Source organism: Myotis myotis, unplaced genomic scaffold (genome assembly GCF_014108235.1).
Source record: "Myotis myotis isolate mMyoMyo1 unplaced genomic scaffold, mMyoMyo1.p scaffold_m19_p_5, whole genome shotgun sequence".
NCBI lineage: Eukaryota > Metazoa > Chordata > Mammalia > Chiroptera > Vespertilionidae > Myotis > Myotis myotis.
Window position 1 is genome coordinate 107107964 of NW_023416357.1, and position 16381 is coordinate 107124344.

A 16381-nucleotide genomic window follows, 5' to 3' on the forward strand; every position below is an offset into this window, starting at 1 on the left:
GTGACTGCAATCCTGGCCGATGGCTTAACTGCACCCTCAAAGACAAGCATTACACCAGCTAAGCCACACCCACTTTCCCACCCACAGACCCTGAGAGGTAAGAAATATTTGTTTCAAAATTTTGGAGTAATTTGTTACACAGCAATATATACAACTTAGGTCTGGCCAATCAAAGCCCCTCACCCGCCTCCCCTCTCTACCCAGGCACAGTGCTGGCCAGGCTGAGCCAATCAGAGTAAAGTGCAGAGCTTTATAGGAGTGGTCCCAGGAGAGGCTGGGAAGTCTGCAGTCTCCTCCCTGTGAATGGACAGTACTACACTATCTTGTCACTTTCTCCCCAGCACACAGAACTAGGCCGGGCTCAGAGCAAGTGCTCAATATTTGTGCAATGACAGACAGGTTTATATCCAGCAAAGGGAGAAAATATGAGGGGCTGGCATGAAATGGGGAGACAGGCGCTCGGGCATGAAATGAGGGGCTGGCATGAAGTGGGTAGCACGGAACCTCTTCTATAATATTATCTTAAATGGAACGTGTCATCCGATGTCGATAGAGAGCCATGTGTTTTGTTTTCTAAATGTGACGTGTTAGAGCACAGTTTCTTCTTGGAGTTGGCTTTACTCAATTTTAATTGGCAGCGTTTCTAAAATTCCGAGGATCAGTAGATCCGCTGTCTCCTCAATGCTCCATTGCCGGGCGTCTTCCAAGGAGATGAATAAACTCCGTGGAGTCACAACGTACTTGGTGGGTCAGGTTTGTCCTTTGCTGCTACCCACGGGCGTCGGCCGCTCCGAGGCACGTGCCGTAGGCTGCATTACCGACCTTCCAACAAGAAGCCTGGGCATGACTCCTTCAGAGGAGGCAGCAGGCGATACCGCGATGCAGCGACGTGCACGCTGCTGCCAGGGAGACGGGCTCCTTCCCAAGCCAGCAGCGTTTAGAAGAGCCCGCCCTGCCTGGCCCCGTCTCTGGCCTCCTTGGACAGGAGGGAAGGACATATGCCCCGTGGTGGTGTTTTTGTTGCTGTTTGTTTGTTTTTTTGCAGAGGCTAAGTTAGGAGAAAATAGTGAAAGGTAAGTAGTTTTACAATGACATCCTCGTAGACCACAGAGAAGTGGTGTCACTATGTCGCCAGCAGCCTCCGTGCTGACTCTGTCACGGCTAGAATGACATTTTTGTTGTCTATTTCGTGCTTGAGGATTTAATGCACAAAAACCACACCGACTGGGTGACTGAGCAGATACTCTGATTATGGGCACGGGAAATATTGAGGTCACTAAGCTTGTGACTCTCAAATGTCTCACCTGCAGATGGCTACCGCAGCCAGGTGGGTAGATAAAAAATATAGACAATAGGGCATGGTGGAGACTGTGGCAAAATGAGAGCACACATTGCTCTTAAAGGAGACAGCCATGAGTCAGTTCTGTCAAATTATTTCCACATGGGAACCAAGGCCCAGTACTGCCAGTCTTTTGATTTTTTTCAAGTGACTATGAAAGCCCAGAAACTTAAATAAAATATCGCATTTTTAAAAAATGTTGACAATGCCGTCAATTAAATAAAATTTTGTGCATGTGGCGCAAAGCTCATGTTCTGGCTGCATTAGACTATGGTTCTCCAATTTGCAACCTCTGTACCGGAGTCTATTTCAAAGCAGACATGGTAACAAGAGAGTTTGCATATATTAACTCAGTTTAATCATGTCAATTCTTAAACAAAAAATTTCCTCCGAGAGACAACAGTTCACAGTAACTGCAAAGCTTACTCACTATTTTTAAAAACACCAGTCATGCTTAGCATTCAAGGGAAATGCTGCAGAACAGCTGTAAAAACTTTCACTAGGAACATCAGCTTCTGATTTTAAAAATTACAAATACTGAAGCATTTTGGGATCAGACACGGTAGTTTTGACATCGTCTGTTCATTTGATGAGCTTCTGGAAGATTGGAAAACGGTTCCTTTCTACTTGGATAAAGCGCTTACTCTAAACTAAACATTTTTCAAATGTAGAAAACAAACTAGCAAGCTACACATCCAAAGAGAAGCCTCCGGCCAGCTCCCACCCTGGAATGCCGGCAGGAGCACCACGGATCTGGAAGACGAATCAATGCCTACACTCGGCCTGGAGTCCTACCTCCAGGCTCGGCGAGGAGCGGGCGCTCGCCTACACGTTAATGACAAACTCTGGGTTAGTATAGGAGAAGCCGGCAAACTCATTTTGGTCCAAGTTCATGATGAAGAGTTTGTCCGTGGGCGTGAGTTCCACAGGCTGTCTGGTGAACTCTTTGTCGAAGTTGGAGGTGTCTCGCTTGTCTCTCTGCCAAATGGAAAGCAGACACGTTAACACAGCACAGAGGGCAATGTGACCGAGATGCGCCAGCCACGGGGAGCTGACGCCCTCTGGGGCGAGTGGGATGCCCCGCGGAGTGGCCGCAGGGCGAGTGCGACCGCCTAGCTTGCGTTTCACAGCCGTGCTGGCTTCAGGAGAGAAAGCTTGCAATGTTTCTAAGGAAATGAGACATTGAATGTCTTTGAGGCCTGTCATAAAGTGGGGTGTGCTCTGTTTTTGGCTTTGAGATGAATTGAGTTGGGAACTGCTTCTCACCAGGTGTGATGTCAGAGTCGGTCATTGGGTGGAGTGTCCCCTAGCACACCACCCCAAGCCACCCGTGGCCAGGACGGCCTTCCTGTAAGGAGAACAGCTGCACAAGCGCGCAGCTCCCCACAGCAGAGCGCCCGCTGTGGGGAAAGGCGGCCACTGCTTCATGAAAGGAGGGGCCGCAACCTCCCTCACTCCCTGCGGCAGCCCAGGCGAACCCGGGAAGCTCAGAAGCCCACCACCAAGGCTGGGCCTGCAGCCAGAGGGCTCTCCCAGGTGGGCAGAGCCCACATCTAGTAACAAACTATAAGAAACAAAACCCAAAGCTTAGCGTCAGGTCTGCAGGGGCAGCCTTACAACAAGCAAAACTCTCTTCTCCAAGTGAATCTGGCATTTCTTGGGGTGGGGAGCAGGCAGTAACCCCGGCTCGGGGCAGGTTTCGCCAGGGAAGGAGTGCGGGCTGACTCCCCACATCTGAGACAGGCTCGGGCCTCTGTCAGCCTACCCTCTCTTCCTGTCCTCACTACCCAAGGGCAGGGGGAGCTGGAGTCCCCCCTCCCCCCACCCCCGCTGTGATCTGTGAGAAAACCAAGGCACGGGAAGGTGCGGTGACTTGCCCACGACCACCCAGAGGGTGAGTGACGTTACCCGACCACACTGCTCCCGTGAGGCCTCGTCTCAGCCCCTCTGACTAGGGAGCAAGCCTGCGGGCTGGTTCATCACAGGACAACCCGGATGCCACGCGGTTCCCTGGTGCCGGGCAGGCTGAAGCCCCGTGGTAAAGAGGAGAGGGTCAGAGATGAGTGACTGGCTAACGTTGGCCAATCACCATCCAGGTTTTAGGTTCAGCCTCCAATGGGCACCGACTGATGAGGATCTCTCATTCCTGGGCTCATGCCCCTTTGCAAAAGGCCCTCTCAGGAACATTCCTCCTCAGGCCGCTCCCTGAGATAGGTAAGGTGTCCTCACGGAGGTCCCCACCTCCTCTGGCCCTGTGTGTGGCCGTAGGGGTGAGTGAGAAACCGGGGTACACTCCAGTGAGCGGAGCCCGAGTGGAGCGGGCGGAGGATGCCCATGGAGCTGTCCTCTGGATGGGCCTCTCCTGCCACGCCCCGCCCCTCTGCTCTGTCCTGTCCTTCCTGTGTCCCGTCCTGCCTGTCCCGCTCTGCCTGTGTCACACCTGTGTTCAGAGAAAAGCTCTAGTGCACCTCTTCCTTCACTACTGCCCTGCACGCCTCTCTGGGCCCCACCCCCACACTTAGGAACCTTCTGATGACCTGCGTTGAGCTTGCTGCAACCGGAAACTGACTTATTTGTGGCCTCTCTCCAGGAGGGCAGGGCCTGGCTGTTTCTTCACTACTGTGTTTCCAGGGCCACGCGTGGTCTCGGCACACGGCAGGCTGTCCACGCTCTGGTGAATGGATGCATCCACGAGTGAAGACCCCACGAAGGGTGAGCCTCTTCACTTTCCCTCCTTATAGTGGCTCCCCAGCCAGAGGCTTCACTCTGGAGTGAAACAGTGGAATGTGTGGCCACTGAGCCTTGGGTCTCTCCCGTCCATTTTGAGCCCCAGGGTGAACTGAACTGTATTAGGCCCCTTCAAGGCCTGGGTTCCGTGGGTCCATGGGGTCCCGGTAAGTCTTGGGCTAGAGGGCAGGCAGCTGCCTCCTGGCGGGGCTCCCCAGGTAACGCTGACCCCACGCGCCCTTCCCTGCCTCAGCTTCCCGCAGCCCAAGGCGCCTTCCCCACCAGCCCAATTCTGAAAGCCCTTCCTCCTTGTGGTGATGACTCCTGCTCCAAACAGCCACGTGGTCCAAACAGGGCTTCCATATGCACGTTGTCCCAGGGCAGATCTCCATCGACAACACCCCTGGGTTTCAGCCTACAAGCTGGGAGGGAGCCGGCCTCTCTGTTGGGACAATTCCCGAGCTGACAGGCTCGCGGCCCCACGAGAAAGTCTCGCTCACCGAGGGGGGTTACGAATCCACTGGCCTGCCTTACCTTCCCAAGTCACGGTGACCGTGGGCCTTCCTATCTTAGAAGAGGGCAGGGTAAGAAGTCTCAGGAATGACAAGCGGGTCTTAGATCCCGGGAGACAGCTAGTCATGGCTGACATGTTTAGGGTTCCTTGGCTTTCCTTGCTTAGTTGTTCATTCTCCCCGCGTTTTAGTTCTTTTGGAAAATCTCGGGCTGTGTCATCTAGAGGCGCCAGGCCGAGTGCAGCCAGGGCTGCGTGCTGTGGGGCAGCGTTCCCCGAGGGCCAGGAAGGGACTCTGAGTGAGCCTCGGGACTCAGAACTGAGCAGAAATCCAGGTCCTCGTCCCTACGGTGTCCACTGGTTCAAGTCCCGTGACCCGTGTTTGTTTGAGCACGGACAGTGCTGTTGGCCTTCTAGAAGGAAACCCACCCCAGCTGCCCTGCCTCCCTTCCCGCCCACGCACTTTAGGGCTGTCCCAGAAGCCCGGCTCCAGGGGCGCTGCTGCGCCGCTCTGTCTGCTCAAACCGCGGTCTACAGAGAAGCCTAACCCGAAGACCTGTGAGGACTTTGTCTTTCTTACCAGAAGCCTTCCCTGACCAACCCAGGGACGGCTATCCTTTGATGACAGCATGCGTTCAATGACTGCGTCAAGACTGCCCTCCTGGATGGCATCCTGCGCTTCCCCACGGTGCTCCTGGCACCCAGCGCAGGCCTGGTATACAGTCGGTGCTCAATAAATGATGGCTGGGTGAATGCATGGAGGGCAGAATACATGCACGATGGGAAAATGAACTAATAGCTTTCTTCCCGGATCAATTTGCGAAGATGCTGTATGTGGAAGGCTCGCCTCCCGGGCTCCTTACACGGAAGTGTTGATGGAAGAAGGAACCGCAGGCTCTGACTCAGGGCCTGGCTCCCACAGGCTCCCTGCCGGCCTCGGCCAGGGCCTAGGGCAACAGAGGCTTGGGCTGGAGTTCATATTTCTGCACGCTATCAAACGTCTGGGAAATGATGGCAGCAAGTGGGGACATGTGGAGCAGTGGACATGCGCACTGTATTCTCCCATCTACCTGATTATCACCTCTCCACCCCACCCCCACCTGGCTGCCTGGCTGCACTGGTCTCTAAAGTTGTCTCGGGTCCTTGGTCAGCCACCCAGTGCTTCTCATGGTTTTTTCCCTCCTGAGAGCAGATCCAGGAAAGGCTGGTCACCCAACAGCCATAGGACGGACCTCCGCTAACCTGCCTGCGGGTGGGCGTTGCTCAGATGCCAGTCACAGGGAGAAAGCGTCTTGTGCTGAGTGTCAGGAACCGGGTTTGCGTCCCAGCTGGCTGACCCTGGGCAGGTCACTTCCTCCCTGCAGGTGGTTTCCCCCGCAGCTAAGGAGGGGGTTCTGCCCCATTTCCCTCCTCTCACCTCCCCAATATCCCTCTGGGACTCACGTTTGCCTTCCCCGAGGTCTAGATGGCTACCGCAGGCAGCCGCCGGGAGGCCCACAGCCGGCTGCGAGCAGCGGCGAGAGGCAGAGAGGGATGAAGGGCAGGTTGCCCTAAAGACGAGAAGTCTGACTGCAAGGATGTTTGTCAAGTTCCCTTGATGGTCTCTTAGAAGCCCTGGAGCTTCCGGAAACCACTCAACTGGTGATGAGAATTCTCTTTAGGCCTGAGAATAGCGGAGGCAGGAGGCAAGGATGGAGAACCACTGCTGTCCTCGTCTGTGAGACAGAAATGGGGTTCCTCCTGCCCACGGGCTTTCCTTGGGCTTCTGGGGCCTCACAAAGCTGCTTGCTACAGAGAACATCTAGTCCAAGTTGGGAGGAGTAGTGATTTTGATGAGAAAGTAAAGCGCTTGGGCCATGCTCCTAGCTGGCCCTAATGTGGGCTGTGGGCTCTGACATCATGAGAGGGCCCACCCCAGGCCACCAGGAGGCCGTGACAGGCCCACAGCCTCGGCCTCTGCCTGGCTGAGCACGGGGCTGAGATTAAGCTCTGGGTTTCGCTCCTCTGTCCGGAAACCTCGGAGGCCCCCTCTGTAGCCTGGGTCCACATTTTTCAAAGCCATTTTCCGTGAAACAGCTTTTCTCCTCCTGTGTTCGCTATTGCATCTCAATGCTAGAAGAAAAATGGCACATGACACATCCAGACACAAATGGACATTTCCACAGACATCTTGGGAAACCACATCGAGAAATGGCGTCTTTCTCCGAGCACTTAAGCCAGCTGCACCCCAGCCCCACCCACTGCCCAGGAGCCTGTGCCGCCCAGAGCAGCCTCCTTTGTAGACCCAAGCTGGTCGCTATGGTCAGTAACATTTGGACACATTTTTCGAAGCATGTAGGAACAAAATGAGTATTTTTGATTGTTTTTTGTTTGTTTTTGCATTTGAACAACAACAGAAATAAAGCCCCAAAGCAAATAAAGTTTGAAATGTGATGTGAATCCTGGTCCTGGGACCGTGCGAGAGTGACCATGTCTCTCAGGAAATGGTGCAAATGCCCTTTCCAAGCAGTTTGGGGTGAGGGTGAGCAGGGACGCATCGGACCAGAGGTGACAGCAATGAGGTAGCACCCAAGCTGGTTGCCTTTTGACCCCTTGAGGTGCTTTTAGATAGAAACTTTGTAAAAGCACAGTTTTGGAATTTTTAAAAGGACTTAGACAATCTTCTTAACTTTGAGTAAAAAAAAAAAAAACAACAAAAATGTTATTTGTAGCACGTTCTTTTCAGAGCTCGTGGTGCCCCCGAGCCAGAAAGAATGGAGAAATTCCTGCTAAGGCAAAGCAACCAGATCCTTGGACACCAGCCAGGCCACTAGCACCCGGCCATCCATTCACTGGGCAGAAGAATCTAGATGGGATGGTTGGAGGGGGAGAATGTGTAAAAATGGCCATGCAGAGAAAAAGGAAAAGAAAGCAGGCGTTTTCTGTCCCCACTGGATCTGCCTGACAGGCATGCAGGAGGAACTGGGAGAGGACTTCGACAATGTGCTAATTATGCAGCCTTTTCGACAGGCATCTGCATAATCCCATCTTGTAGAGACGCTCCAAACTGCCTGAGGACATTTGTGTTCCAGGACATGGTCACTCTAGTCTCATCAGCAAATAAACATGGATGCAACTTGGCAATGAAAAATATGTCACCATGATGGCCGTCGAGCTCGAACGACAGAAACGAAGGACGGAGATCTACACATCTACTTAGCTCTTGACTTCAGGTTTTAAAAATTCAGAGTTAACAAAGGAAAATCCTTCGAATTCTGACTGGTCAATATTCCTGATGACTTCCTGGTCAGGAGGTGTGAGGACGGGTGGATGGCGGGTGAAAAACCGGTCGAAGTTTTCAGCGTTGCGCCCACACTATGAGAGGGGAAGAAAAGAACTTGAGGTGGGTGGACACAACACAAAGCAGAAAAAAACAAAGCTGGGTGTGGGTCTCTCCATCCCTTCCCTTTCACCACCTCTGTTTCAATGACCAGCCATGGGAGCAACAGAAAATGCAGAATTCTCATGACCTTCAGGAATGCCCTTGGGCTCCTGACCTTCGGTTTCTGTAGCTCTGAGCTGCCGCGGGCGGAGTCCCCTGGGCAGTCAGGAGCTGTGTGGCAGAAGCGTGAGATGGTGGGGCTGCAGGCACGTGCCATGTTTCTCACCCCTCCACCCCCCGAGCCAGCCAGGCTCATCTGCTGAAGGAGATGCATTCAGGCACCGGAGATGTTTCATGTGGCGAAGGATGCGAAGTCATGGCCGGCTTATACGTCACCGGGGAGATCTCAGCATTTAGCAGCAGGTCCTCACAGTGCTGGCGGAGGCTCTCAGTCAGGGAGCACGGACATTTCCTAGCCCAGCAGGTACCGGAGTGTACCAGCTCCAGTCAACAGAGAGCAACCCCAAGACCTGGGTGTGGTGCCCACCGTGCCTGGCCCCCACAGGGCGGGTGGGGCGGAGCAGGTCCTGGATAAGCTATCGGCCTTTGATCTCCTGGTGGAGGAGCAGCAGCCATCTCTCTCTATCAGAAGGGAGGATGTGGGGAGAATGCAAACCAGAGCTTGGTGAGACTCTAGAGAGAAAACCAGCACCATTTCCCACCTACCCCGCGGTCCTCCTATGTGAAAAGGTCCCGGCCTGAGGCAGTTATAACACGTGTGTGTGCATGTATAACACACGCACATGCTGGTTCCCACCGAATGGGCAGGGGAAAGTCACTAAATCTGAAGCCCCGAGTCAAGCCCAGTGTAGCCCCAGCGTAGTAACACGGTGCTGGCAGTCGCTGAATCATGACAGCTCACATTCGCGACACCCTTACGACATGCCAGGGCCCAGAACTCTCTTCCACGCGTGATCTTATTTAACCTCCAATGACGCTGTGAAGCGGGGTTGAGATCCTGCTACGGGACAGATGAGGACACAGAGAAGAGCTGACATGCGGCCGGGTCTGCCTGGAGTCAGAGCCCAGGCTTCCGGCTCCATTTTACAAGAACGGCTGACAGGTTGGTAAGTTGCTGCATGGTGGGGTGCAAGGGCGGGGGGAGGGAGGAGAAGTCAAGGTGGGGATGATGAGGCCTCTGGCTTGAACGACAAAGAAAGGGAGGTACAGAAGGAGGACTATTTCCGTTTGGGGACCAGTGAGATTCTGGGAGACGATGAGGGGTTGGAAGCACAGGTGCTGGACGGCAGGAGAGAGGCCTTGAAAAAAAATGTTTCAAAGACAGAATATGGAGGGCGCGAAAGAGGTCATCGCAATAGGAATAAAACCCACTGAGCGGCTCCCAGGCCACAGACAACTGGCCTTGCTCGGCGCTCTGCTCACAGTGCCTCTCAGTGCACATCCCGCCCTGCGGTTAGGTATCTGGTTCGCACGGGTCCATGAGAAAACTGCCCCTAACACTTAGGGCGCTGGGAGCAGAACCAGGAGAGAGAACACCAGACAGGCTGGGATGAGAGGAATAAAAACAAAGGGCACTGTTGTGGTAGGAACTTCTCCGAGAGCCGAGCAGGGAGGCCCTGCCACGGCCACTGCACTGGCAGCGGGAGGAGATGCCGGCCGCTGCCCACCTCGCTGGAAAAGGAGGGAGCTGAGAAGGCACGGAGAGCACGCTCCTCTTTCAAGCTCTGCAGTCGGAGCAGAGGTATCGGGTGCAGGTGCAGGGGACTTAGCTCTCAGGCCCCTTCGGCCAAGGCTTCATCGGGAAGAAGGAAGCCCGTGCAGGCATGGGTTCGAATCCAGACATCGCACCACTAGCTGTGCAGCTCCAGGCACGTTCTTTAAAGTGAACCAGACCATCTCATTCCTCCCACAGGGGTGTGAGTGCGGTAACAGGAGACGAAGGGCGTGCCTGGTACAGTGCCTGGCACCCAGCAAGTGCCCCGCACACCCTCGCCGTGAGCGTCACTGAGCTCGTCTTCTTGCCCCCACTACAGACCCCTCCAGGTAGCACGTGCCCTGCAACGGGCGTTCCCAGGACGGTGAGGTTGTAAGAACTGAGGAAACAGCCTTCATTTCCAAAAGGCTTGCATCAGACTCAGAGAAAGATCTGTGTTATCCCAAGCTAATTGCTTCAGTTTTTTCGTATCTTGGCTCCAGTCCTCAGAAAATGAGAAGTGACCCCCCACCCCCCACCTGACCATACGATCAAGACTCGGATCTAAGGGATGGTGTACTGGCCGGTGGGGGGACGCCAACACAAAGATGGGCTCTCGGGGTCAGTGCAGGGTGGGCAGGACTGTTGTCCAGATTCTTTCTTCATTCATTTTCTCAGTCAAGAAATATTTATTGAGTATCTACTACGCGCTGATCATAAATTATACAAAATCCGTGCTTTGTGGATCTTACATTCTACTGCAGGGCAGGGGGAGGAAGGGGTTGGTTGGAGAGACGGCAACAAACAAATAAATAAATATATACTTGTAAATGTAAATACATGTTTTAATGCTAGAAAGAGGTAAGTGATACTAAGAAAAATAAAACCATGCCCCGAGATGAAGAGTGAAGATAATGCCATTTCGACAAGGCGGTCAGCTCTGAGGACATGAGCTGTGCACAAGCCTCAGTGAAGTGAGGGAGGGGTTCCCTGGATGTCGGGAGGAAAAGCACTCCAGGCAGAAGGAACTGCAGGTGCAAAGGCCCGGAGGCAGGAGGCATGGCAAAGCCACCACACAGCAAGGGGGCCAGCATGGCCAGACCAGGGGCCCGGGGAGAGAGGGGTCAGAGAGGGTGCCGGGAGCCAGGCCACCGACCTCGCCGGCCGCGTGAGGACAGAGGGTTTTCACGCGGCTGGAGAACCCTGAGCGCGCCCGCAGGGCCGGGCAATGGCGGAACAGTGAGGCCAGTGAGGAGGCATGAGATGCGGAGGCTGGAGGCGGGTGGTAGTGGGGTGCGGGAAGGTGCATGTGGTTTGGGGACGTGCTTTGAACTTGGAGTTCACAAGGCCTGCTGATGGGCTGGATGTGGGTGAGAGGGAGAGAGGACTGGTCAGTGACCCCAAGCCTTTTGGCCAGAGCTACTTGGTGAGTGGGGCACACGAGGGGCAGAGCGTAGTTGCGGGGGGATCGAGCATCAGTTTCATTAAGGTCAAGTCTGCGCGTCCCGTGGAGAGGTGACAGAGCGAGTGGGAGTCCCCAGCTGCTGTGGGGGCCTGCAGAGGAGCGGGGGCGGGACTGAAGGCAGAGGCACGGAGGCAGGAACGGCTGCCATCGTCCCCAGGGCAGAGGTGGTGGCGAGAGTGGTGGAAAGGGGTGGGGCAGAGGGGACGAGGTGCCCACAGGGATGCAGGGGCGAGATGGCAAGTTGTAAGGCAGACAGACCTGCAGGTGTTTCTCCTGGCCTGGGTGTTGGGATCCACACCAGCCAGTCTAGGAAGCACGTTAACTGAGACACAGTCTTCAGGGGCCATTTTTTTTTTTAAAAAAAACCATCCATTTCCCATCGAGAGCAGAAGGCTGCTTTGCTGGGGCCCCCCCAGAGACTATAATGGGAAACAGAAAACAGCTCCTGGCAGCTGGGCAGCCTCCTCGCCATCGCTGCCCGCGGCCTCTGAGAGCAATGACATCTTTTAAGGGAGGCAGCAGGGAAGAGAGGCAAGGACGGGGCAAGCACAGGGGCACCATAGAGAGAGTGTGACGTCCCTGCTGATACGCGACGCGCGGGGCTGGCCGATCACAGCCTCCCTAAGTGTTGCCGTGGTTTTCAAACGGAGCTGCCACTGCCTGTTAGCTTCAGGAGCTCCTAAATGGAGACGGCACCCTCGGGAGACGCAGCCGATCGCTCTGTGCCCACTGCGTTCGGGAGAACGGCAGCTCCGTGCTGGGGCCCAGCACAGACGCAGTGTGGGCCACACCTGCTTCCTGTTCCTGGGCGGTACTCTGTCCTTGCTGCGCTCCCCAAAGAAACCCCAGCCCCCCAGACACCCAGATGCACCGCTGGGGCTCCTGGAGCAGCGATGGGGCCACACCAAGCAGGTTACGTAAACAGATGGCGCTCCTCCAGGGCGCAGAGAAGCGAGGACTGTGACTCGTTCAGTCGTGCCGAGTGTGAGAACCTAGACAGTTTGAAACATTTCTCTGTGAGCTGTGACACGTGAGCATTTTTTCTTCTTCTTCGATTCTTTCTAATTTCTGTTTCATTGTGTTAATAACAGCTCTGCGTCTAGCTGTCAAATGAGGTTGGCACAGGGCCAGCAGCCACAGGATCTTTCAGACTCCAGCCTGGATATGTCACCACTTCCATCAGCAGCAGCTCCCGCTGCCTGAGGCCCCACTCCTTAGCAGGGCTGACGGGACTGCTCAGGACTTAGCCCTGGCCATCTGGTATTAACTAGCCCCTCGGTGCCCACAATCCCCAGCCCCACGCCCCACCCCCAGCACACCCTCCTCTGAAAGGAACTGCCATTGCCTGGGAGCACTCACTCACACCCTCTCTCCTCCAAGCCTTTGCCAGGCTGTCTCCTCCCAGGAGCAGCAGCCTCCCGACCCGGCTGTGTCCCAGGCAGCCTCCCTGCCTCCAGCAGGGGGCACTTCCTCCAGGAGGCCTTTCCTGGACCCTCCTCGAGGCCTGGGCTTACCCATCAAGACAAAGGATGCTCACCAAATAATTGGTAGAAAGGGAAAAGATTTGAAATCAGCTGTCAGCTGGTAGGGAAGAAAGTTAAATAAATAATGACATGTCTATTTGATGTATGACCATGCAAAAACACTTCCAAACATTGAAAGAAGATAAAAGAATATTAATGGGCGTCACTCCATATGCACTGTGTTCCTGTTCTATAAATTATGTGCACAAGGTGTGTGTGCTATCTGTTTGCATGTCTTATATATGCTCACGGAGATTGGGAGACTTCCAGATTGGTTCATTTTCTACTCTATCTTTTACTAGAGGCCCAGTGCACGAAATTCATGCATAGGTAGGGCCCTAGCAGCTGCTGGCTGCCGGCCCTGTCCCCTGGTTGAACTCAAGGTCAAACTCCCGGGCGAGGGGACAATTTGCATATTAGGCTTTTATTATATAGGGTGCTTGACTGTGTTTTTCAGATTTATATTACAATCAGTTCTTTCTATAATAAGAAAAAAAGCTATTTTAAATGAAGGAGCTATTGCCGTGGAAGAAAGCGGGAAAACAGAAATAAAGAGAATGGGGCATTTAGCCAGATGGGTAAGGTCTGCCTGGCGCTATTTAATGGGCTTCGTCTCAGTCAAGAACACAAAGACCTCCCACGTGGCTGCCTCGTGTGTGCGGGGGCCGAGAAGATGCTGATGGAGGCTGCACGGAGGTCCTGTGCATCCTCTGCCCAGCAGTGTAAGAGGTCCCTGTCCTTGTCATCATGGCGCTTACAGCTAGCAGAGGAGGCAGCTGCACACCGGCCACAGCAGGGTGCCACGGAGAGGCGCTGCCTGGGAGCAGAGGCGGGAGCCTAGGGAGGGCCAGGGAGACTTTCTGGAGGAGGTGACACCTAAGCTGAGTAGGACCAGAAGGAAGGGCACCGCTTCCTTGAAGGAGGGAAGGAAAGAGCCCAGAAGAAATGGAGTGAAAATAGGGCCAGGCCAGGCTAAGGTGCCGAGGAAGAGAGTCAAGGCCCAGCCCACGCTGTTCGCTGCTCAACTGGGTTGGATAACGCGAGGCTAAGGGCACAGGAAGCTTCCCACCGGCCTCCATCAAGACAGGAACTGAAACTAGAAGGTGCCATGAAAAGATCACCAGGCCACAGTCTCTCTATTTCAAACGTGCATATCCAATGAAATCCAGGGTCCTCTGTATGCCTCGCACAGTTCTCCACAGCGGGAAGCAAGGAGGGACTCGCCCAGGGAGAAGCGGCGGGGAACACAGAGCCACGCTCACACCCGATCACTTTCAAAGGCCGTGCATGGACCCAGTGCTTCCGCCGAGCAGCCACGGCACCAGCGTGGTCGGGCCGCGGCGAAGGAAAGAAAGGCGAAAGCCCTGGTCCGCGGTGACGAAGGCCCTTACAATCGGGACGCTGGATCTCGGGTCCACTTAGGAGGAGGTGGCAAGAGGGGGGTCCTTTGTGCTTGACAGCAGTTTCGTTTATTTATTTATTTTTAATTTTTCATTTAAAAATAACAGGCACTGTTTGCTTTCCTCAGGTCTTGGTTTAAATGCCACGTCCTCAGGAGGCTGTTCCGATCCCTTCCAAGTGGGGGGTCCCCATTCTCCCTGCCCTCACTCTCCATCGGAGCACCCTGCCCACCTCCTTCATGCCAGACAAAACGTCCAAGCACACCAACCTGAAAGCACAGGTTCCTTCCTGCTCGGCTGCTGGTTGCTGTGTCCCCTCCAGACTGAGAGCGGAAGCCCCTGGCTCTGCCCGTCACTGCTCCCCAGGCCCGGCCCCGGCTTCGGCACACGGAGGCACCCCGTGTTGTCCAGTGGATGATGTCAAGAGCTGATTGTGAGCCGGATGCCGTGTAGCCGCTTTACACGCATCATCTCACTTAACCGCCCAGCAGGCTCTGCTGTCCGAGGAGGAACGGGTGTAGAGAGCTAGGATTTGACTCCAGACCTGACAACTGGCCCCAACCTTCCATCAGTCTTCTACATTTTTGCCAAAACGGAGTTGCTCAAAGCACCAAGAAAAATAAACACCACAGCCCTTGTGATTCCACAGCCGGCATCTCCACGATGCAGCATGTGGTCTGCGCCCGGGTGCTGGGGGATGGGCGGTGGCTGCTTTCCACCCTTTGAACCGAAGTAGACTTGTTACTTTCTGTTCACCCTGCTTTTCAAAACTCAGGTGACAGGCCACCATCTCTCATGCCAACAAAGCGCCACAGTTTCCTGATCTCTTCTTCACCATTAACCTGGAGCCATGCTGCCGGCTTCAAAAAAGCCAGCCCCAAAGAGGAATTGTCCCTCCGTCTGCCGGTGTTCCCATGGCTTTGATCCTCACAGGGCTGGGAGGTGACCTCCACCCAACAGGTCATTTGAAAAGTTCACAACGTGGTCAGCTCTCACCGCTAAAGAAGGACCAGGATTCAGTCTCAGCTGCCAGATTCCAGGGACCACTCTCACTGCCTTCTCACTTCTATCCAATCACGGGGCACGCACTTAACCTGGGTATCAGTCTTGGCACCACCAACCCCCAGCTACACAACCTTTCATCAAGTTAGCGAGGTCCCCGAAGCCACGTTTCCTGCTATGGCAACGGGCCTACTCTTCAGTGTGCGGTGAGGATGACTGGGCGACATGCACATACGATATCTGACAAGGTAGCTGCTGGCTGCTGCCGAGTGCTGACTGGCTCAGTCCTGTCCTGTGAGCTAGTCCGACACGTGTGGTTGTGCTCTGGCCACAGAGGGGTCCGGAAGGCCCTGCACCCTAACCTATCCTAGGATATTACTGTTATAGGCACTTAAAACACAAAACCACCCTGGCTAGGTGGCTCAGTGCACAGAGAAGTGGCGGATTCAATTCCTGGTCAGGGCACATACGTAGGTTGTGGGCTCAATCCCCTGTCGGAGTGAGTATGGAAGGCAGCCAATGATGTTTCTCTCTCTCTCTCTCTCTCTCTCTCTCTCTCTCTCTCTCTCTCTCCCAACAATAAAAATGTAGCCTTTGGTGAGGATTTAAAAAGTTAAAAAAAAACCACACAGCAATATAAAATGAAATCTTTCCCACCAAGGCTGGTGGCATGGGTGAGGGTCGGCAGGTGGGCGGGCCCTGGGCTCCCATCAGCGGAAGTGAGGAAAGATGTGTGCAGGGCAAAGGGCTGCCTCTCCACTCGCAGCCGAGTCGCAGGTTAAGCAGACGCACGGACCACCTGGGAGCTGCTGGGTCTCACACCCTAGTCGGTTGTTTTTAAGAAACTGCACTTGTAAATAAATAAATAAACACGAAATATGCGTTTCCCCTCCCTTTCAGGGTCATGGGCCTCTCTCTCCTTCCAAATTCTACTGACACCAGACGTCTCCACGGAGTCAATACTTCTACCAGGACCGGCCATGGAGGTGGAAGAAAGTCAGTGAGCCCAGCACCATAAAAACAAAGGAGAGGGGCCCAAAAGGGAGGGAAGGATGGCCCTGGCCTGGTAGCCCACTTGGTAAGAACACCATCCCGATGCACCAAGGTTACAGGCCCAGTCCCCGTGAGGGACATACAAGACAACCAATGAGTGCATAAGTAAGTGGAACAACAAATCCTTATCTTTCTCTTTCTCTCAAAAATCAATAAATTAAAAAATAATTTAAAAAGGAGGAAAGGAGTCTGAATTTATATCCTATAGACATACTCACACATACAGGAAGCCAGGAAGCTATTGAGAGAATGACGGAGATTTCGACGTGCTTACTAAGAGAGATCT

General features: G+C 54.3%; 1 protein-coding gene across 5 annotated transcripts in view; it reads right to left on the reverse strand.

The window, feature by feature from the left end:
* Window positions 1-1674: 1674 nt before the first annotated feature.
* The window catches only part of PRKCB (protein kinase C beta), a 299355-nt gene continuing 284648 nt past the window's right edge, over window positions 1675-16381 (reverse strand). For 4 of the 5 annotated variants that reach the window (XM_036308213.1, XM_036308217.1, XM_036308218.1 and 1 more), the window contains one exon: window positions 4423-7931. In XM_036308213.1, coding sequence (XP_036164106.1) covers window positions 7773-7931 — 159 coding nt within the window. In that variant the 3' untranslated portion in view covers window positions 4423-7772. Of the gene's footprint in view, window positions 2318-4422; window positions 7932-16381 lie in introns of those variants that run through there. The other variant, XM_036308214.1, reaches the window with a different exon arrangement.